At 41.9% G+C, this 21,738-nt stretch overlaps 2 protein-coding genes and 1 long non-coding RNA gene across 5 annotated transcripts; all 3 read left to right on the top strand.

Annotated features, from left to right (window-relative positions):
• Window positions 1-895: 895 nt before the first annotated feature.
• LOC139336034 (uncharacterized) lies at window positions 896-1,713 on the top strand. Its single transcript, XR_011602454.1, has 3 exons — window positions 896-978; window positions 1,087-1,199; window positions 1,647-1,713. It is a non-coding gene; the product is annotated as an uncharacterized lncRNA (long non-coding RNA).
• Window positions 1,714-5,542: 3,829 nt separating this feature from the next.
• On the top strand, window positions 5,543-10,333 carry nrgnb (neurogranin (protein kinase C substrate, RC3) b). 3 transcript variants are annotated; one of them, XM_070970997.1, is made up of 3 exons: window positions 5,543-5,732; window positions 7,254-7,458; window positions 9,371-10,333. In XM_070970997.1, the coding sequence occupies exons 1-3, from the start codon at window positions 5,718-5,720 to the stop codon at window positions 9,424-9,426; spliced, it is 276 nt and encodes a 91-aa protein (XP_070827098.1). In that variant the 5' UTR covers window positions 5,543-5,717; the 3' UTR covers window positions 9,427-10,333. The 3 variants fall into 3 exon arrangements, with proteins under 3 accessions (XP_070827098.1, XP_070827100.1, XP_070827099.1); XM_070970999.1 differs by having other exon boundaries at window positions 5,557-5,732; window positions 7,257-7,412; XM_070970998.1 differs by having other exon boundaries at window positions 5,557-5,732; window positions 7,257-7,458.
• Window positions 10,334-12,949: 2,616 nt separating this feature from the next.
• On the top strand, window positions 12,950-21,657 carry hepacama (hepatic and glial cell adhesion molecule a). The gene is made up of 7 exons (XM_070970277.1): window positions 12,950-13,572; window positions 15,866-16,213; window positions 16,495-16,776; window positions 18,347-18,437; window positions 18,706-18,773; window positions 18,930-19,000; window positions 19,586-21,657. Exons 1-7 carry the CDS (start codon window positions 13,473-13,475, stop codon window positions 19,943-19,945), a joined length of 1,320 nt encoding a protein of 439 aa, XP_070826378.1. The 5' UTR covers window positions 12,950-13,472; the 3' UTR covers window positions 19,946-21,657.
• The last annotated feature ends 81 nt before the right edge of the window (window positions 21,658-21,738 follow it).

Genomic DNA, 21,738 nt, shown 5'->3' with positions numbered 1-21,738 from the left:
GATACTGACTTGTCTATTTCCATTCGTTAAGAAAGCAACAGCTAAACAAATTTTACAAAGCCAGAAGTAGATTTAGCTTCAATATTTGTTTGTTTTCAGCTCAAACAAGAGCTCCAAACTGGACAGTTACCCCATGGACTGAAACTAAAAATGGTGAGGACCTTGTATGTGCAAAAGAAAAAAAAATTCCACAATTGCAAGTATACATTATTTGTATACATTACTTTCATTAATGTACACTATGTTCTACATTTCTCAGCATCTATTTCTGCTAAGCCAAAAGATTCAAGTGGAGGTGAGATGTCACTTTGAAGCAGTTCAGCAAATAGAGTTTAGATCATGTATGAACACATTTTATAAAATTATGTAAACCCTATGTGGAACTGACAAGTAAACAGATACTATCGCTGTTAATATTGCTGTTTCCATGTTAACAGGAGAATTTACTGGAATTAAGGTTTTAGCAACAGTTACTGTCACTGTAGCCATGGTGCTTGCAGTATTGGCCATTTATCTGTGTCTGAGCAGACAGAGCTGCAGCTGTAAAGGTAATTACAAAATATAGCACTGTGAACATAAAGTTGCTGTAAAAAAGAAACAATTTCTGAATAAGAAAATGCACGCAATTTTACCTCTATACCACTGTGTTAATAATGTCACACATTCCAGGGGAGCCTGCTCTGTCGAGGTCAGGGTGAGTACAATTTAAGAATGACTATTGGGGTAAATCTGTGTTCACACTGATGATTTGCAGATTTCTTCATAAGTTAATTTCTTTATCTTTTACCATTTCAGCTCACCACTACCTCCTCACTCTGTCCCCTCGCCAGTGAATGGTAAATGGTTTAAAATATCTCAAATAAAGCACAAGAATTTTATCCCCCAAATGCAACCCTGCCATTCAAACCTGTCATATTCCCCACGCAGGACCACTGTCCGCACAAAGTGAAAGGGTGACTTTGAGGATTCCTACGCCAGGTAAGGTGATCTATCAGTCCCAACATGCTTCTTTTTAAGGGACACAGCATCACTGTCAACAATGCACAGACTGACAGTTACTGATAATAAATACTTTCTTTGCCCCAGAAAATGAGAGTGACACCGAGGTTCCATATGCTGACATAATGATCACTGTCCGAGGCGTCAGTACACCAGAGCTCACTCAGGTCGGTTACTCGACTCTGGGGGATCAAAAAGAGGTGAGGGATGAAACTTCAGAGACAACATACTAACTGCTAAATAACTACCGACTAAAGCTGGGAAATGCCTGTGTTACAGTGATCACTTGTAGTTTACTGCTGTTGGTGAACAGTTCAACAGCACCACTCTCCAAAATAACCATAAACTTGATTCCAGACCTCTCTGAAACAGCTTACATAAAAATGATCATGATCTTGATGAAGGCTGGAGTTGCTGCAGAGGGATTGTATGTATGTGAGACTGTACTAAGTCAGCTAGGTGTACATAATAAACTGGAACCTAAATACAACTTGTTTGGAGTAAAACTGGTTGCTTAGAATAAATGTGTGGCTGTCACCAGTTTCATCACCATATCAGTGATATACCAGGGGAGGGCCTCCAAAAGTCTGGAGCCAGTCTTACTATTCCCAACATGCTACGTGGGGTTTTTTCTGCTTCTCCTGCAGTGGTGGGGAGATGAACAGAGGTCTCACCTGCAGTCCTCACGTTCAGCTGACAGACTGCATGTCCCCCTGCCCAGAGACGTCAGCCGCAAGATGAGCACCAACTCTGAGTATGCAGTCATCACTTATGCCTGACTGAGGTCGTTGCTGCTGAGAGCAGAGGGAGAAAAGAAAACACGTCTGGTTTCGTTATATTTGCTTAACACGTTCTCTTTTGTTCATGTTACTGTATATGTACTTACATTGTTTTGTTTTGTTGTGATTTTCATGTCTATTTACCCGAATTTGTTACCAATAAAGCTATTCGTCCTTGTGAGTTTTATGATGTTTGAGCCTTGTCAGTGTCCGTAGTTAGAACCGTTGCCTAGAAACAGTTTTCAAGTTAGCAACACAGTTGCTAACCAGGTATAGCATTGAAAACTAAAGGTGGATACAAATTGCAAGTAATTTCAGGTAACAAGAACTTTTGTTTTCATACTTTCCTCATCTTTATGAAAGTACACTTACTTTATTTGAGTGATGTGTGGCGACTGCCTAGCTACTGAATTAACTAACTTTACAAACGTAAAGTTAACGTTAGCTTACCTGTATGGAGTTCAGTGTTAGCTTCGACGCTACACATTCAAGGGGAAAGTAAGTTACTGAGGAAGAACTTCTTCCTAAAAAATGTCAGAGCCTTTTTCCCCCATTCACCCGCGTGTCCCGCGAGGTTTCGCCAGCCTCGTGGAGGACCTGGTCAGAGAAATACTACGAGACCAGCCAGAAGACATCCCTGCATATGCCGCAAAGTACTTCGAAGCTCTTCTTAAGCAAGGAAAAGGTAACTGCATTTTTGAATGTGGTAAAATGAAGCAAATGCCATTAACTGCTGTGAAACATTTCATTGTTATTGCGAATGTGTGTTTTATCATTTCAACGGAGAAGGGACTTTGAGGGATAAAACTTTATTGATCACCAAACAGTCACAGATCAAAGATCCAGCCGATTCGGTGCACGACTCGTGGTATTTACCGAGGAACAGGAGACAGACCTGGTGAAAGGCAGGCAGGTTCGGCAGCCGAGATCAATCAAGTTGTGATTGCTGGAGAGTCTTGCATACAACCAAAGAACAGCTTAAATACTAGACTGATTGGGAATGAATCACAGGTGTGTGATCAGGTGAGTGGGCAGGTGGGCGTGGCTGACAGGGTAGTGAGTACTGACTGAGCATGTGAGCAGATGAAGGAAAATGGCAGAAAGTAAGAGGCTCAATATGCTTTGACAACAAGCGGAAGAAAGGAAGTTATCACAGTAGTAACAGACCAGAAAATATCAGGTACACAAGTTCAAGATGAACCTGAAACGGTTGAAGAGGAAGTTAACTCTGAAGAGGAGGAAATGGAAAGTCAGCATGAGGCATGTGATACAAGGCCCACATGTCAACCACACCCCACTTGGCCTTTGCACTGCCACATGAAGTTGCTTAAAAGAATATCGTTCCCAATCAAACATTTGTACTTTATCACAGCAACAATCTTTTGACTCACTCGAAGAGTAACAGAGCGTTTGTGTTCAGTGAACACGTGGATCCTGAAGTACATTGGCTGTTTGCGTATGGATTTCTTCAAGAAAGAGAAGGATAATTTCTACGCCCCACAGTTACTGGTATCAATAGCTATAATTAATATCTGCTAATAACCAAACTTGCTTCCTCCAGATGTCAACAGCAGCATCAGCCCACCTCAAAGTCCAGATCATCCAGCCGCTGACCAGCAAGGAGAGGAAAGGCCACTTGGGTCTGAAAAGGACTCCACAGAGCCTGAAAGCGAAAGTGATGAAAAGGTAAAGTTTGACTGATTCATTGTATTTCACACATCTTTATATGCATTAACATCCATACCTATATATCAACATTGTTGCAATGAGAAAATACCCCCAATAGTTTAACATTTACAGCTATAACTTGTATGATTTGAATATAATAAAGGCTGTTGCAACTCACCACATCTCCATTTTTGTCAGCAGGCTGAGATTAAATGTTCAGTTTCAGAAAGAGGTGTCTATGGCTAGGTTACAGTCTGCTTTGCTCCCATTCCTGTCTCAGGTAGCCTATATAAATAAACCCTTCAAGGACAATCAACAGTGGCCCTCATTGTTTCCCCCATGGACTCTCTAAAGCTAGGTGATTGAAAATATCTCCAAAATAGTTCATTTTCTGAATGACGTATGGTGGCTGCTCTGGTAAACTTTGAATGTCATCGAGAGGGTCACAGTGAAAATCTCCCTCACTGAAATGTGCAGAAATTGTAGTTTCCGTCTGAAAGTTCTCCCTAATCTGTGTCTTTGTTCATACACAGGCATGTTAAAGATGCTGTTTGAGGACTGCTCTGCTGCGTGCTCATGAAACTGTAATACTGTGGCTTTGTTAATGCCAGATCCTCCCTCCTCTCGGGAGCCACCACAGCCTCCACAGATTGAAGCTTGATTCCAAAATCTATCATCATAAAAGACCGACAGAACAATCCATCTTGTGAATTAGGCCTTTAACATTTTTACTGCTGTCACACTTAGCCCCGTCTGATTCGTCTGGACCGACAGGGCTCCAAACACACAGGGAGGGAGTGTAGGAAGGGGTACTAAGAATGTTGCCATGGTAACCCCTCGCCATCCTGCTCCCTCTTAGTGTCGTCATGGAATTAATAGGAGATGGTGATGCTGATAGTTGCTATGCACCATCTGTATTAGTAATCTACCTCTAATAGCAGCTCCTAACTGACTGATTAAAAAGTAAAACAGCACTGGCTGTATTTTTACATGCAGTTCTATTTCGTATGCTGTTGTTTGCTGGCAGAATTTTTTTCAGCTGGAGCAAAGCTACCACAAAACTGCCCAATATATAGGCCGTCTATTCTAACAGTGACCTAGCTGCAGTATCACAGATACTTTGTCTAGTTTTATTTCCCTGCCTTTGACTCACTGTTTACAAATGTCCAATATCATGTTCCTGAACTCTAATCATGTTAGGAGAATAAACACTGTGTTAGACACGCTAAAGATTGGGCTAATATTAGCAGACTGACCTGACTGATTACAGTAAATTTAATTACACTGGTTATCATTCCTACAAATCAACAAAGTGAATTGATTGATAAAGCAAGTCAGCTTAGTGAAATCAGGCATGAGGCTAATTCAACATATTGTTTGAAGAGCTGGTTCGTGAACCAGCAGGAGTCCGTTAATGCCAGAGATATAACTCAGATAAATGGACATTTTCAGTTTCTCTCCCTCTCTGTCTTGTCTCTGAGGCTGGCAGAGGAGTGTGGGCGGCCATACCAGCTGGGATCAGAGGGATGGAGAGGGCTGTAAGCTCACTCTGCCTCTAATAAATTTATAACACCTCCTAGTGTAAAACAGCCCAAGATGCTTTCACTGTTTTATTTTCACGCTATTAGTAGAATTTGAAAGTCAGCAATAATTGTTCTATGGCCATCTGGCTTTTACATAGTATTTCTGTGTTGGTCATCTGTTATTTGTGGAGTTTTATTATTTATATCTCTTAGTAACACTGCAACTTGTTAATTTTTTATTGTGCTTCATGCATGTGGTAGTCACTTTGTGTTTTCCTAATTTATATCCAGACTGTGCAGTTCACCATTTTGACTTGTGTCAAACTTTAAATAGCTGATATAGTCTGCATATTGAGCCTGTTTCACTTACTTTTCCTAAGTCTGTAGGCTTCGCTCTGCAAATGTTGAGGTCTGTTAATGGTCTGTAAGAGTAATGTGAACACAGTAGGTCAGCAGCCTTAATGAGACTAAAAAGATGGAACACATGCTGTCATGTTTGTAGGAGGTCTCTCTTTCCCTCCCTCCCTCTTTCTCTCTTCCTCTCTCTCTGACTGTACGTCTCTCTCTCTCTCTGTGCGTGAGCGGGTGTTACTGAACATACAGTGATTGTTAGTAAGAGCCAGTGAGGCATCTGTATTATACCAGAGACTCATTTAAAGAGAGCTGTGCTGGGTCCATACAGAAATCAAGGCATACAAGTCATACTAGGTCAGCTCACCTGAAGACTGAAGCTATCTCTGTGTGAGACATGGACTGTCACAATGTAAGTAAAAGCTTCAGATTAACTTTTTTAATAGATTCATTTTTGGCGTTTTTAGCCGCTGTACAGTTTGGTAGGTATAGGTGCACATACAGTTAATTGGGTAACAGTTTGTTGTTAACTAATAGTGTTTGGTTGTCTTCAGACAGCAAACTGCTGTGTGTTATTGTTTTTGTCCTTTTACTAGAGAAAGATATATTAACCATAATTATGCCTCACATGGTAGATTTTTCACAGAATATTTAACACATAAAGTCAGTAAGCCCCTAGGGTTATATGGCTTAAGTAATTTTGCTCAGCTTTCAAGCTGTTTTCATAATACATGAATACTAGTACAAGAGTTTTCTATCAATATTTCAGATCAGTTTGTGTCAGATTAAGTCTAAGGACCATGACGCGTTAAAAACAATAAGACCCCTGAGAAGGTGTGTAGCCAGCAAAATCTAGTGCATCAGTCAGACATCTCTGCTGCAAAAGAGCTGGATTCTGGCTGCTCAGTGAGCAGTCAGACAGAGGGGCTAATGAATGCATGGCTGAACAGGTGGGTGGTCACACTCCTACACTGGAGGGGTTTCACTGGAGACATGATGCACTGCTTCACCAAGGTAGTGGGATGACAGTGGGCTCATTCTGTGGGCTGCCTTTGTATGAAATGTCAATCTGTTATCCATAAGCAAAGCACGGGGCGTAGCCGATATGTGTTCGCCACAGAATTTGGATTGGTGTTTACATAACTCCTCGACAGCCTTGGCGCTATTCCACTGACACTTTATGACAAGCCAGAATTTCTCCTCTGCCTACATCCTGTTTCCTTTGGGACAGTGGATGCTGTACTTGCAGTCACTGAATGAGCTGCTGGTGTCGACTACAGCAGCATTTTTCGCTGGGTCATCCGTTTCTGTCCTGGTTGCAGAGCATGAACTTATTTTTTTCCTTGAAAGAAATGTTAAGCCTGACACTTTTTAACGATGCCTCCAGTTTATTCGAAATGAGCAGGATTAGTTATGATATTATCGGATATGATGCAGCCTCTTTACACCAACCTTGTTTATTAGCAGCTTTATTTTGTTTAATGAACAGTGATCTTATAATCTCAGCTCTGTTGGGGAATTCATCCAATCATTTGTTAAATAACCAGTTTTATGGCTTTAAAAAAAAAAAACCCTTTCCATGTTTAACACACAGCAGATGATAATCATTGCAAATTAGGCTGACTCAGACATGTGTTTGACAGCAGTGTATTATACAGTGTATGACAAGAGAAGCAGAGAGAAAAAGGCAATGTAGGTTATTGACCTCTTGAGAGCCTCATTGATGTCATGTAATAAGGGTGAGCCACTTGGCAACAAGCACACATCCCTCGCTGTCTGAAAGATGGTGTTGTGTGCTGTTGCAAAATATGCTGTCGCAATTTGTTGAGACTTAGATTCTCCACCGATGTTCCAGGGGAAAAAAGAACATCCTGGCATGACCACATAATATGCTACCCTTCCATGATAAACTACTACTTTTTGGTCCTCTCAGCAGGAGGATTGCAGCCGACCCCAGGAGGAGGAGGACATCATGGACATCCCCCTGGATGACCCCGAGGCCAACAGGGCTGCTGCCAAGATCCAGGCTGGCTTCCGAGGCCACATGACCCGTAAGAAGATGAAGCCGGAGGACAAAGCAGAAGGGGAGGAGGTGAGCAGCACTGGGGATGTGCTCAACGGCAGCCAGGGGGACACAGGTCAGTGGTGTAGATCCATGGGATAAGACTAGGTCACATAATGCCGTTAAAGAGGGCATTATGGCTAGTGACTGTAAGGATCATAGCAGAGGCTCCCATCAGAAGCTGTAACTACAGCACGTAACAAGAGGTAAGTGATGGAGAGCAAAGGCATCTTATCTGACCTTACACAGAGTCTTGTGTGTCTTGTGAGAAACATAGAAAAGGCTTTTAGGAATGGTTAGGCAGGCAAGGGTCTAAACCAGGTAAAGCAGACCAACAGGGAGCAGGCAAGAATCAAAGTCCAATAAAGCAGGAAAAGTCGAAGGAAACACAGCAAAAATCAACATCATTGGAGAATAAACACTAAGAAAATCACTAGGAGCAAAGACGCAAGGAAAAGGCTGGAACACGAGACAGCAAGGTACAAAGACGAGCTGGCAAGGAGTGAGGGAAAAGCAGACTTAAGCAGGCCAGGCAGAGAAAGCTAACGAGGGACAGGTGAAACTAATCTCCAATCACAAACATGGGAGAAAACACAAAGACAGGAAGTTACTACAGGAAGTAAGCAGAGAGGTAAGTATTTAAAATAGACGAGCAAACCAGAGGAGTGTAAGACTATAAACTACAATTAAACAAGTTGTCACAGTTTGATTTGTTAAGGGTGTTGTGCATGCTGATTGAGCATTAGCCTTGGTTTTAGAGGTGTCCCATTTTAAGGTTTTAGAGGGAACATTTTGTGAGTTTAACCTTTTCTCAGAGCCAAACACTTGAGCTTAATGCTGATTTACCATGTTACACACTATTAAAAGAAACCATTTAAAAGCCACAAATTCCTGCTACATAATTAAATACACCTATTAGAGCCCCTTATGGGTTATCCCTAGTGTGATTAATGCAATACATAACTGAATGACTCATTTAATTACCCCATAGGGTCTCCAGCAACAGATGATTGATTCTTTCAGTTATTTTTCCTTCATAGGGGTTATAAATGAATCCGCTCGTAGATGTGCTGTTGTCGCTGAGGAGAGAAGACATTTGTCAGACTTCAGTTTACCTGGAAAATGTCAAGTTACAGTCCCACTGTGTTTTCCTATTTTTATTTTATACAGCTGTAGGCAAGGAAATTGTTATTTGTCAAAAAAAAAAGCGTTTTTTGCGCTCCTGATGGTGTCTGTTATTTACTCTCAAGCAAAGATTTGATTTTATACGTATACAAACTAAAATCATACATCTCTGAAAAGGACAATGCTTAAAAAAAACAAAGTCCTCACGGTTCAAAATCACAGAAAATGTTCGATGTTTAAAATGTAACTCCACATAAATACATCAGATATCCACACAGGTTAAGCAGATTCTTCTGAGAAGTAAATCTTTAAATTTCAGCCCTCAAATTTTCGCCTTTTCTTGTAAGACGAGGCAGCGTTTTCTTCGAGGACGCGGCTGACACAAGGGATCCTCGTCAATGACTCTCCCTAACCCAGTTGCTGGCTGCCTTGCCTCCTTATGTAGGAGATGTATTTATAGCTCCAGGTGCATTAGGTACAGTATATGCTTCAGAGGGCCAAGCAGAATTAATGGACCTGTCGGACTGGAACAGAGCATTGCAAACACCTCCCATTGGGGGAGACCCCCTTTCCACAACAGAATTGGGTTTTTGAGCTCATCAGTTGTGTCAGCCAAGTTCTCAGCGCTGCAAAGTACTCTAAAACTTAGAAAGTAAATTCTACAGTTTGCATCATGGAAAGTTCCCTTTCTTACGAAAACAAGTTGCAACTCAATAAGTCTTCGTATGTATTTCTATAATAGATCCACCCACAAGGAAGCTTACAGTTTGTGGCCATGCACCTTGACGACAGCAGAGTATACAGAAACTGTTCTTTCCAGGCTCCGCAGTGCTGAACCACGCCTTGCCTATTTCTGTTTTTAGAGACAGGAGGATCGGGGGCAGTAGAGAAAGACGACACATCTGTGCCAGAGCAGTGACACCCCTGTCCTGACCTGGATGAAGAGAAAGAGGGGGAAGCAAGGTAGCGAGAGAGATGGCTGGCATAAGCCGGCTGGGCTGGCTTTCAGGCACACCTTTTTACCACAGGAGTCATTTTCTTTTTTCGACACAAATTAGCAGTAGAAAATGACAATTTTGAGGGTGTGTTATGTGAATTTTGTGAACTTTAACACTCCTTCTCTGCTTTCTCCAGCAGTACGGATGTCTTTGACCCAGAATTTGCAACTCACTGCATGTACTTGTGAAACTTCTGGTAGTGTGCTAGTTTTTAGATGATGATCTGTGAATGTGAAAATGAATGTCCTCTAAATGCTAAACAGGGCTTATTTTGGATGGATCAGTTCATACCATCTGTGTATAAATCCTTGTACGCATCAACATTATGCTTTGCATAGTTAGTGGCTTGAATAATTTATTTTGCATTGTTTCCTGGTGTGCTTGTATCTTGACTATTATTGATCTATTTGACTTGCTTACAAAAATGATTAAAATGTCAAAAACATCAAAAGAGGGGTAGCTATGTATGTTCTATTTATAAGTTACTTACTTCAGATCGCAATTGCCTTGATTCTGTTTCCGATCACATTATAAGTAAGTTCTCTTTCCACCTTTTCAAGGATTTTCTATAAATCTGATCTTCCAGAACAGAAAGCATGCAGTAATTACACCTTTTTCACAGTTGCATTTGGTACATCTTTACCTTATGAGACACTGGCTCAATATGCTCTGTTGTTGTGTTGGTGGGTTTGACTTGTTAAACCAGGTGTGTGAAATTACATTGTCAGCGTTTGCAGAGCTTTCATGCTTTAAAACTAACTGAATAGTACACTGCTGAACTTTGCTGTAGAGTCATGGCATTACACTAATAAATCCACCTTAAATATACGGTGAAATGTCTGTGTTAAACGTCATTAATTGAAGTTCAAGCATCTGTCACCTATTCCTCAACTGTGTGCTAAAGTTGAGCCTCTTCATGACAGCAGCCGAGGCTGCTCATTTTTCTTTTGTCAGTGCAACATAAGCAGGGCTGCTAATTGGAAAGAGCCATTTTCATGAAGCTGCAGCAATGTTTTGTCTCCCGCGTGGCTCTCTCGCACAAGGAATCTCATGAATAATTCATCACGGAAAACTGTGCATTCCTCATATGTACTAACTACCAGTTACACTAGATGAATCAGTTGAGTTTTTACGAATAATACCTCTATTAAATAAGTCAATGGAAATAATTACACTGTATGAAGCTGCTGAGCCGTAAACTATAAATTGTTTCCAACACCGAGTGACACGTGTACCTGTCAGATATTTTGCAATACACGGCCTACCTTTATTGCAATAAGGCAGTTTAAATCACAAAAGAACAATGCAATTTTTACTTCATTTGCCCAGGCAGTCTTGCTCGCTTTATGAGAAACAGGCTAGAGCATCTTCAGTCTCCCAGTGCTCCCACTCAGCCCACCTACACACATCTGAGCCATACAGCACTCTGCACAAATTCAAACTGCACATGCATTCTCACACAGGAAAAACACAACCCATACTTTAGTATGCAGATCCCACTCAAGTCACTCATTCTCACTGTGATGCGCACACACAGAGACACACAAACACACACACGGGTTGCTGGCTGTGTCACCAGCTGTAGAGACAACCAGTGTGAGTTTTGCTGTCAGTGGTTTTTGCAAAGCCAGAGTGCAAAGCACTTCCTTCTCAGGCTGACGTTCCTCCTCCGCCGCACTCTCATAAATATCCTCTATGGGTTTTATATGGACCTATTCTCTTTTCTCCTACTCAGTCCCAGAGGTACCATGGCCATGTTCGCCTGTCTCTTTAATGACTGTGGGTGAACAATCAATAATCTGCACACCTCCAAACATAGCACAACACCCACTTGGTGCTGTAGATTGAATTCTGAGAGTGAGGGAAAAGACATATTTAAAAAAATAAAAAAAAAAAAAAAACAGCGAGAGAGCCTGAAAATAGTTGGGGTCTTCATAGATTCTCATGAGGGTCAAATGAGCGAGTCTGCAGCCTTAAACCACGGTGATGCAGAGAATAATAGTTCTGTCCCTTTAACAACTTGATAAGCTGAATGTTGGCTATTTTGGGAGTAGATCATATGAAAGATCTGCTTGGTTGGTTTGTTCTCTTTCTCAGACAGCTTGTCAGTGAGAAAAAAAAAGTGGTCTCCTGGGTGATAATTAAAGATGAAAACGCCAGGACTAACAGCAGGGGGCGCAATTATCTTCTTTCCAGTGGTTATGCCACTGTCTTCGCCATCTTAGGAGATGCAGTGTCTTTAATATGAAGTAGGTTACACGATGTGGTGGTAATGAGGGGATATAAATGAGAGGATTTTAGTGCCACAGCTGCATAAACAACAGCTGGTAGAAGACGGTGTCACTGCAAGATAAAGAAATCCAAAAGGTGCGATTGTATAGGTACATTTTGCCACATCTGTCTGTATATGAGTCACACATGATGACATCAGTGTTGTGGACTAAATGGTTTCTGTCAGCACAGTCACCCAAACTGACTGAGACTCAGGCCATGTCTGCGCTCCCTCTCTCTTCCTCTATTGACTGGAAATAGTCCCCCGTGATTTAAGAGTGTGTTTGAAGATGAGAGGAAGAGGGAGGTGCTGCTTTTACCGAGGGCAGAGGTGGAGGGGAGAGTTCGGCTTTGATGGCCCACCACACAGGAGTCTGAGGCCCGGGAGAGTGCTGGTGAACAGCAGATGTTCCCACGTTCCTGCGGCTTTCTATCAACCGTGCCTCCTCCTCTGCATAAAACCTCGCTTTGTTGTCAAACAAAATGCTCTTAAAAAAAAACTCTAAACAAAGACTGTTTTCTCAAAGTGGGAGAGATGACTTATAATGCAACTGAGTCATCGGTGCATACAAGATAATGCCCTAATCTCTAATAGAAAACGACTGATGTAGCTCGTGGGGATTTTACACATTACATCTGATATAATGAAAGTGGCAGTGCAGCTTTAGAGAAAGTTCGAACACCACGGTACACTGGCAGCCGGGAGAAAGATCTTTTACTTACATCTTGTGACCCACGTGTTGCACTAATTTTTAGTTTTTCACATGCATGGCGGGTATGAGCAAAGTTTAGTTAAAAAGCCACAACTTCAATGTCAGTGCATGGAGAGCACTGTTAATGGCAGGTTTGCCTCCATTTCTCCATCAGCTCACTGTCTTAATGTAGCTTTTACGCCACCTAGAGGACAAAGCAGGTACAAAAACTTTCTTTTCTGTTTGTTTCCTTTATTTGTTGCACATATTAGCATGTAATTCTCAGGTAGTATAGCACCTGACACCTGACAGCCACTGAACTGCAGCAGCTCGCTGCAAAATTATGTGTTTGTATCAGCCGTAGGGTTGGTTGCCCAGTGACAAATCGCGGGTTTATTGTGAGGCTCCAGTCCAGAGAGGAGTTTGCACAATGTGGGAAATGTGGGCCAAAGTGTGTGTGGGGGGGGGTGAGTTGTTTTTCAGACTCAGACATTTCAGGGCTTTAAGTGGGCTGCTCTTAGTGCCGCTGTTTTGGCTGAAGTGCAGTGATTCTTCCCAGTAGGGATTCTTGCAGCTCGACTCAATATTGAATTCGGCTTTTTAATGGTTTACTTAGCATGCCAAAAGAAAAGAAAAGAAAAAAAAAAGACCGAAAACTTTGAAAAATAACAGAGACTTTAAGACAAACGCCCGCCTAAAAAAGCAAACACTATTTTCTTTGAGCGCCTTTCTGAAAGGGCAATGTGGAGTGGAGGACAGGAGCTCATCTACACTATGTCTCTGTCTCTCTCTCACACACACACACATACACACACACACACACACAGTTGGCTGTTGTTGGCAGTGACTGGGGTGCTGTGAGGAGAGTGGGGCTCAGTGTGACCAGGCAGAGGCCAGTGTTGCAGGCAGGCAGGCAGTGGAAAGAGTGTTGAGCTGCGGAGACGTGCCCGGGGTGGATAAACCATGCTCACTAAGTGGGAGAAAGACTCTGCCCAGGACACAAGATGAAGGTGGAGAGGAAGACCTCCTCTACAGGCAACACTTTTACTGACATTCCTCCACAACTGACGCTCTTTGGCCTCCTCCTCCTCCTCCTCTTCACAGGTAAGGATTCCCTCTGAGGCTGTGCTGTCTTCCAGATGACGACAAAACAAGTGGATTTTGGTTCAATTGTGAATTTGTGGCAGTTTATTAAGAAGCAAAAGAGAAACCTGTTCGGGCCCATTATCAGTAATCATTTCAATTAACATCTTTGTACACTGTCTCGCACCCTTTGCTTTATGTCTTTGTTCATATTAATTCTGTCACTTACAAAACAGATCGAAACTCTTATTCTTCTTGAAGTTAATCCAGCTTAAGTTAGTCGCAGATGTTTTTTCTTGTCCTTGTGTTACACGGACTGGCGGCACAATGGATTCGTTCATGGGTGGCGCTCGATATTGGGCCCCCATCGTCGGCTGAAAGGAGCCTGGAGTGGCCATTGTAGGTGTGTGAGAAGGAGCTGTGTAGGTTAAGTGTGATGATATCAAGCTTTGTGGGGAGCTGCTGAATAGGGCAAGGCCCGCTTTTAATGTGGGAAGCTTCAGATGATTTCATCTGAGGGGTAAAGCGATGTCAGAAGTTTAGCAAGTGGTGACTTTGGTTTAAAAATGCATGATTTAATTTCACGGCCGTACCATGGGCCCAGTTTACCCAGCCCGGCCAGTTTTTGGTGGAATCACTGGATCCTGTGTCAATCTCCAGCTTCACCAGTGACAAAGAGTTTCTCTCTCCCGCTCTCTTTCTCTCCCTCTCTCACTCTCACTCACTCTTTTTCGAGGGAGGAAACTAGCTCCAACAATCGTGCCCTTTGTCTTATCGCCCTGGCAACCCCTGTCAGGCACACCAAATGGTTACCACGGCAATGAGGCGATGCCCTGCTAACTGGCTCGCTGCGAAGAATAGCGAGCAGTGCAGACTCCCTCTCTCCTCCCTCTCTCCTCCCTCTCTTCTAGGCTGATCTTTCTATCACTGAGGCCTAACAGTAGGATGTCCCTCACAGGCACTGGGCCAGTGTTTGGACCTCCATGTGTCCAGCTACAGCTGAGTTATAGGAGCCTCCGCTGTGAACATAATAGCTTTGCTGTGTTTGGTTTCCAAGACAGGGCTGCTCCATAAAGGCTGAAATGTGGCTCAAACTGTAATACCTTATCCCTCTAGCCCTGTGGGGGGTGGAGGATAATTGAGGAACACAAATCAAAATTAGTGCATTGCTTGTTCACTATGAGGGGTCATGGGGAAGTGCAGGGGGAGGTTCTGAGAAACAGATTACTGATCAAGATGTGATCGTAAGAGTGTTTGCATGTGTGTCATACAGTAAGCTGACAAATGATGTTAAACTAAGAAAAATATATTGAACTTGAGCTTGTTAAAATAAAAAGGAGTCTGAATTATAGAAATGTGTTATTGCTTGTATCCAAAATGAGTGTTTTCGTTTGTTTTTACAGTATATGAGCATATAATAATATCTTTACCTGTGAAACCGATTGTGTCATTCAACAGGCTTGTGAATAATCACATTCACACAATCTAAATGATTCAAAGTCAGCGGGTTTTATTGGTTATAAACTGTTTTAGAGAAACAGTGTAGACATAATGGAAAAATGTTTCTTTTTCTATTACCAGTAAAGTGTGGACAAAGGCAGCCTTTGCACACTTGGGTTGAATTTATTTTAAATCAGGTTCAAATATTACACATGCCTGCATTGGACCTCAGTTTGCAAAGTCTTCTTTTTCCATGTTTGGCTTTTTTAGGCCCTCTTTTATCTTTTATCTTAGCATTGCATTGTGAGTGTGGTGATCCTGTCAGTGTCCCACTCAGTGATGTAAATCACCGATCAACAATGAAACATTACAAATGTTTGGGCTTACTGAACAGTATGTTTTACAGGTAAAACCAATGCCACAAATGAACAAGTGACTACAGAGACTAAATAAATGGAGAAACAATATTACAATGTTACAATCTTAATCTTAATAATCTTAATGCATAATGCAGCAGGGGTGGAAACTATTAAGTCTGACAAACAGGAATATTCAAATAAAATGAACCGTAATATTGTATTTACACTGTTTCTGTGTAAATGCACTTTGTTGCATAGGGCCACTGTATCCATGTCCTCCGTGTTTGTTCTTGTAGTAATGTTAGTAATTAGTGTAGCAATAATTAGTGTGTTTCTGCACACATCCTTTATTCTGTGTGAATAGTTGATTCCTCTCATCTCTGCCCACTGGCGGAACATCAGAGGCTGCAAAGTGTTTATTCTCTGTCCTTGAACAGCCCCGTACTGTCCTTATTTCCCTCTCTGTCTGCTATTCAGTTCAAGACCTCACCACTGTCTCTTTGCCTTTCCTCCAGGTGAGGTGTCAGGGGTGAATGTGACCAGCCAAACCCAGGTGGTGAGGGGCACGGTGGGCAAAGAGGCCCTCTTGTCCGTCAGCTACTCCAGCAGCAGCGCCGACAAGCCCGTAATCAAGTGGCAGATAAAGAGGGACAGAGAGAAACCCATCACTGTCGTGCAGTCCATAGGAATAGACATCATAGGGACCCTGAGGCCGGAGTACCGCAACCGCATCCTGGTGTTTGAGAATGGGTCTCTGCTGCTTCACAACCTGCAGCTGTCAGACGCAGGGGCGTACGAAGTGGAGATCTCCATCACTGATGACACCTTCACTGGAGAGCACTACATTGAGCTCACTGTGGATGGTATGAGGAATCATTCTCCTTTTAAGGAGCTGGCGTCTCTTGTATTTCAAAACATCTGAGCATCAAAACATCAGAGGAGGACGTTGAAGAGGAGTTAAGAGCTAAAAGAAAATCAATACAAGTTGAAAATACATGATCTCACCCAAGAGAGTGTAATTGTAATGCTGGAGTTTAGTTTTTCAGAACACGATACAGACTGATTCACAGTGATCTTCTTATATAACCGGAGGTCAACCAGCCTCTCATATCCCCCTGTGTATTTGTCCTGTCATCCCCCTCAGTTCCTGTGTCCAAACCTTACATCCAGATGATGGCCTCGTCTGTCCTGGAGTACAGCGAACACTTCAACCTCCACTGCTCTCACGATAACGGCACAAAGCCCATCTACGGCTGGCTGAAAGGAGGCAAGGTGCTGACCAATGACTCACGCCTGCTGCTCTCACATGACCAAAAGGTCCTGACCATCTCACGCGTTCTGATGTCAGATGATGACATATACGCCTGCACAGTGGAGAACGCCATCAGCAGCATGAAGAGCATCCCTGTCAAGCTCACAGTCTACAGTAGGTGGCATGTTACACCGGTAGGATCTCAAGTCATACAAGTTTACATTAAGGATGAAGAGATGGTGGTGCAGTTTGTGGCACTGGTGGAATGACGTTATAAGTCTTAACCTGTGAAGTAGAAACTGCAGCTGTTGGATAAATAAAGTTCAGTAAAAAGTACAATATTTCCTGCTGAAATCTGCTGTTTAAGGTAGCATGAAATAAAAAGAATTAAATAAGTACTGCACTTCAGCAAAAATTCAAGGTACTTGTGCTTGACTATTTCTATTTTATGCAACTTTAAACTTCTATGGTGCTGTACAGGTAAATATTGTACTCTTTGCTTCATTACAGCTTTAGTTACTACTCAGTTCCCAGATTACAATTTTCAACTCTTGTCACTGTCCAGTGAAAACCTTGTATCTCAAAATATGTTGATTTTGAATGTGAATGCGATAAACTTAAGGATGAATTGTTCCTTCATGGGTTATGGGTTGTCACAAAGCTGACAACAGGCTGTTTTTCTCCTGAAAAGTTTAGTTTTTAGAGATGCATGGTCCTCACAGGACAGCGACACTGCAACCATGATGATCTTATAGAATATGATGCATTGCTGTAGATTAAACTAACCAACAGTATAGTAGATAAAAGTATTTTTACTTTTGACACTGTAAGTACATTTTGTTTACCATACTTGCATAGCTTTAGTTAAGTAAGGTTGTGAATGTGGGACTTGTGGTGGAGTATGTTCACAGTATGTTCCAAGTAAAGGATTTGAATACTTTGCCCACTACTCTAAGCATCTACTTGTACATATTTCAGCTCATTGTTCAACAACCATCCATTTTCAGTAGCTCGCAGAAGCAATTATCATCACATGCTGACCCATACACAAGCATGCCTGCTTCTCTAACAATGCTGTTTACAACAAGTGCGAATCCAGGCTGAGTGCAGCAGAGTTGGCCCAGAGCGGCTGTTACTGGGCGCCAGTATAGAGCCACATGTCAGGCTGAGGGAGAGGGAGAGGCCGTCTAATCCAATGAATGGACAGTTATTTATGAGGACGGAGCAGAAAAAGACGGCAGGTGGGGAGGACGCTTTGCCTCAGTGGAGCTCAGTAATCCTGACTTCATTATTTCAGTACTGTGATGTGCTGCATGAGGAGACAGCTACAGGCCCTAAAACTGCTCCCCATTCCCTCTGCATACATAGCGGCACGGCACAAAGTCTCAAAGTGACTGCCCTAATGTGCTACTTCACTGCAACTCATTCATGCCAGCGCACTCAAAAGACTTGGCAAGCAGTGTGAAAAAAAATCATGTGTTCTGCATCCTCCATATCCTGTCAATGTTTCATTATAAGCTCACAGTCTGAAAATAAAAAGAAGTGAGAAATATTTTTCCTTGAAGACGCACCTTCATCAAATCTTCTACTTTTTCATTGGGTGCAATATATTTGTAGAGCAGGTCAAGCTTTGATGTTATGTGAGAGCAGTTGTCCTGCTGTTGTTGACACAAACTTCTCCATCTTTCCGTCTTTCTTCCTCTCTTTGTGTTCTCATCTACCTCTCTGTATCACTCTGGTTCAGGACGGAGCTCGCTATATATCATCCTGTCCACCGGTGGCATATTCCTCCTAATCACCCTGGTGACTGTGTGTGCCTGTTGGAAACCGTCCAAGTGAGAGTTACCCTTTCTTCCTGTTTCCCTCTCCTCTCGCCCTCCTTCTCTTTCTTCTTCTCTCTCCCTCTCTCTCTCTCTCTCTCTCTCTCATTGGCTTTTATATTGGCCTCCAACATGTGACTTGAATCTCAAGTAGCTGAAAAGTGTCTCCATACTCTGAACATTTGGTGAAAAAGTACTAAACACAGTGACCCGTCGCTTGTACGAACTACCATTTCGCTGCATGTCTGCATGTGCTTTAAGCTGTTTTTTTCTCTTGCTGCAGACAGAAGCATCGACCCGTCCCCCAAAGAGCTCCCATCTATGTGGAGCAGAGTGACAATGGCCATGATGGTGAGCAGAAGTTGCAGCTATTTGTCTTTAAATTTGAACAACACCTTTACATTTTTATCATATTGTAATTAACCTTTAAAACATGTCAAGCAGAGCTCAAGGATAATTTCACACATAACAAAGTTAAGTATTAACTATATGATATATCTTCTGCAGTTGATGTTGTTCCCAAACCAACTACCCTTGGTCGAAGGAGTCCCATGCCTCTTTATGTTCTCAATGAAGATGTAAGTCACTCTTTTATTTTCTAAATTTCCATTTGGCATCTATGTGAGCCACTGACATAGCATGCATATCTTTCTCATGTTCACCATGTAAGTTTAACATGTTAGTATGCCATGATGGCTGATGGGGATGTCATTAGTTTTATTTGTAGCCTATATTAATCATAAAAAAATCATATTCGGACTATTGATGGCATTAAATGAAAAGTAAAATGATCATCAAAGCTGTTGAAATACTCAAGTAAAAGTTCACTGCCTTGAATTTGTACTTACATACAGTACTTGAAATATACTCACCACTTGCTCTTGTGAAGCGTGAATTTGCACTGCTCATCATAGTCAGAAAGATTCATGAATGTCTGCACACACTTTAGGTCACTCCATCCAATAGTTTTCAAAATATTTCTCTAAAAGCCAAAATTGACAGCCTGCTGGGGTGCTGGAGGTAAAGTCAGGGGACCACCAAGGTCTTTAGATTCATCCTCTGGGACGACAGAGATGCTGCTATCATTGCTTTTTTTTTTTTTTTTTTCATTAAACACAACAGCTGCTGGTGATTTCAACATGTGCATCTCCATCTTGTTTCAGGAGACTCTGGAGCGTTTGGAAGAATGTTCTAACAATGCTGTCAGCCAATCAGAAATAAGTATCCCTGCCACCTATGCTCCAGTCCTTCCCCACTCCTCCAACAGGACTGAGCGGCCCATCTGGTCTACCCCACGCAGATACCCCCGCAGCCCCTCTCCACTGGCACAGCCTCTCCCACAAACCTTTCCAGGTCCTCCCCTACGCCCCGTCCGTTCACCTGCTCACTCCCCCGGGTCGTCTCCACGTAGTTTCAGCCCAATAAGAAAAGTCCGTCCTCCAGTAGGCATCCCAACCAGCCACCTGCCTGTAGAGGCAGAGTGTCCGGACCCTGATCAGACTCAGTGTCCCTCACAGCAGTGACAGCTGCTTGGATGTATGTGTTCACTCTGTGATATGTAAAGTACATGTATAGTTTGTTGGTCTTCTGTTGCATCCCGCCACAAGGATAATGGATTTGATGCAGCAGGGAAAGAGATGAGTTCACTTTCAGCTAACTCTATGTCTTTTTCTTCCATTATTTATCATCTGTTTCTCTATGGCTATGCACAGTATTTCTGTAGTGTTTTGATGATATCCTGTCGTATGAAAAGTTATATTCTGTCCACCAGCATGTAGTATATCATGTATATGATGCTGAGACAGTAAAGAACTTCCAGCTCTGGCGTACATATGTTTTACCTCTTGATGAATTATGAATTTTACAGAGAACTTTTGATAAGTTCCCATAGTACATATCTAAGTTAATAGTTTTGCGACATGTTTTTCTTTTGAACAATTAAACCACAATTTGTACTCTTATTCAACATTAGGTCATCACATAACCTAAGGTAATAAACCAGTTTGAATAGTTTGTAGTTTGTCATCAATTTCATGACATTCTCCACCACAACCCAGCCAAAAAACATTCATTTTAGACTAATGCTCTTTTATACAGTGTGAATATATTGTCTTGTTATCAGAGCTTCACACACTATACAACAAAGTAATGCCACAAACTAGAATTGCTTTACCTTCTCCTGTTTTGTGAGAGAGATCAATGTGATCCACCATTCTTGAGTGTGAGTGTAATTCCTGTCTCGTCCATTAGGTGTCGCCCACACATTTCTTGTAAATACTGTACAATGCACTTCGTTATCAGGAGGGAGTTCCAGAAAGACAGATTTACATGTAAATATATTTTACCTTTGCCACTTTTCCTTTGTTTTTCTAAACCATTTAGTGCAGCAGCTGGCAGTTTCAGAGTATATTCCACAATGCTATATGCTTTATGCTTTGAGTGTGTTACTCCTGTTTTGCCCTTTTGATTTGCCTAAAGATGGTACCCATCAGCAGTTGGCTGATTAATGATAAATTACCTCTTAATCTTCAATTACTTGACATTTAAAGGTCAGTGAGGATCAAGCTCAAAAAAGAATAACAAATATGGAAATTGCAAGCTCATTAAGTTCAAGAGGAGGCTTTAAATTCAATGATGTGGTCAAGTAGGTTATATTTACAATCAATGTAATGCAGGCTGTACAATCATGTAGTTTCCAGTTGATTTTTTTCTCTTGATTAGTATTGATTATGGGTAAACTGTTCCTGGAATAAATGCCTATTCAGTACATAGCAATTGGTTCCATGTATAAGGGTAATAATTAATAGGGTTTTTCCACTGCACAAAAAAACAGCAGCAGGAAGCATGGAATAAATCAAGATGGACCAAAATGAATAAAGATTAAAGGATGTCTGAACAGGATTCAGTTGTGAGGTACAGGCTCCTACAAGGTACAAGGTCCATCACTATTATCAGGATAATGTGTCCCCTTCAGAGGTCCAGCTGGATGTCTTTTGTCATGAAAATCTGCATGATTTTATTTAATGCTTTTATCCTGAAATGTATGTTCCGGCACTGAAGGTGTCTTTCGCTTATATAAGCAAATCAGATCTGCCTGTTTTGATCTGGGCTTTGCAGTCTTTGTTCTATTTGAAACACAATTTATTCCTTGGCACACACACTCATGAATATACATACGGCATCACGGGCGCACACAAGCGCAGACGAGTAAGTGGAAAATTAAATGTCCTCAGATAATGAAAGTGGGCTATTTTTTTGAGCTTGGAAATTGCTTTTAATCTGTTTTGATCTCATATTTTTTAGCAGTTTTGTAGTC

This window comes from Chaetodon trifascialis, chromosome 9 (assembly GCF_039877785.1).
Source record: "Chaetodon trifascialis isolate fChaTrf1 chromosome 9, fChaTrf1.hap1, whole genome shotgun sequence".
Classification (NCBI taxonomy): Eukaryota; Metazoa; Chordata; class Actinopteri; order Chaetodontiformes; family Chaetodontidae; genus Chaetodon; species Chaetodon trifascialis.
The sequence above is the reverse complement of the archived record's forward strand: the minus strand, read 5'-3'. Positions and strand labels throughout refer to the sequence as shown.

What these genes read in the sequence shown, in the direction of transcription:
- nrgnb (XM_070970997.1), top strand. An exon ending in CGGCAGCCAGGGGGACACAG is followed by an intron (nt 7,459 to 9,370) that starts GTCAGTGGTGTA and finishes TTCTGTTTTTAG; the next exon opens with AGACAGGAGGATCGGGGGCA.
- hepacama (XM_070970277.1), top strand. Translation starts at nt 13,473, where the DNA reads ATGAAGGTGGAGAGGAAGACCTCCTCTACAGGCAACACTTTTACTGAC. An exon ending in GCCTGTTGGAAACCGTCCAA is followed by an intron (nt 18,438 to 18,705) that starts GTGAGAGTTACC and finishes CTCTTGCTGCAG; the next exon opens with ACAGAAGCATCGACCCGTCC. An exon ending in GAGTGACAATGGCCATGATG is followed by an intron (nt 18,774 to 18,929) that starts GTGAGCAGAAGT and finishes TATCTTCTGCAG; the next exon opens with TTGATGTTGTTCCCAAACCA.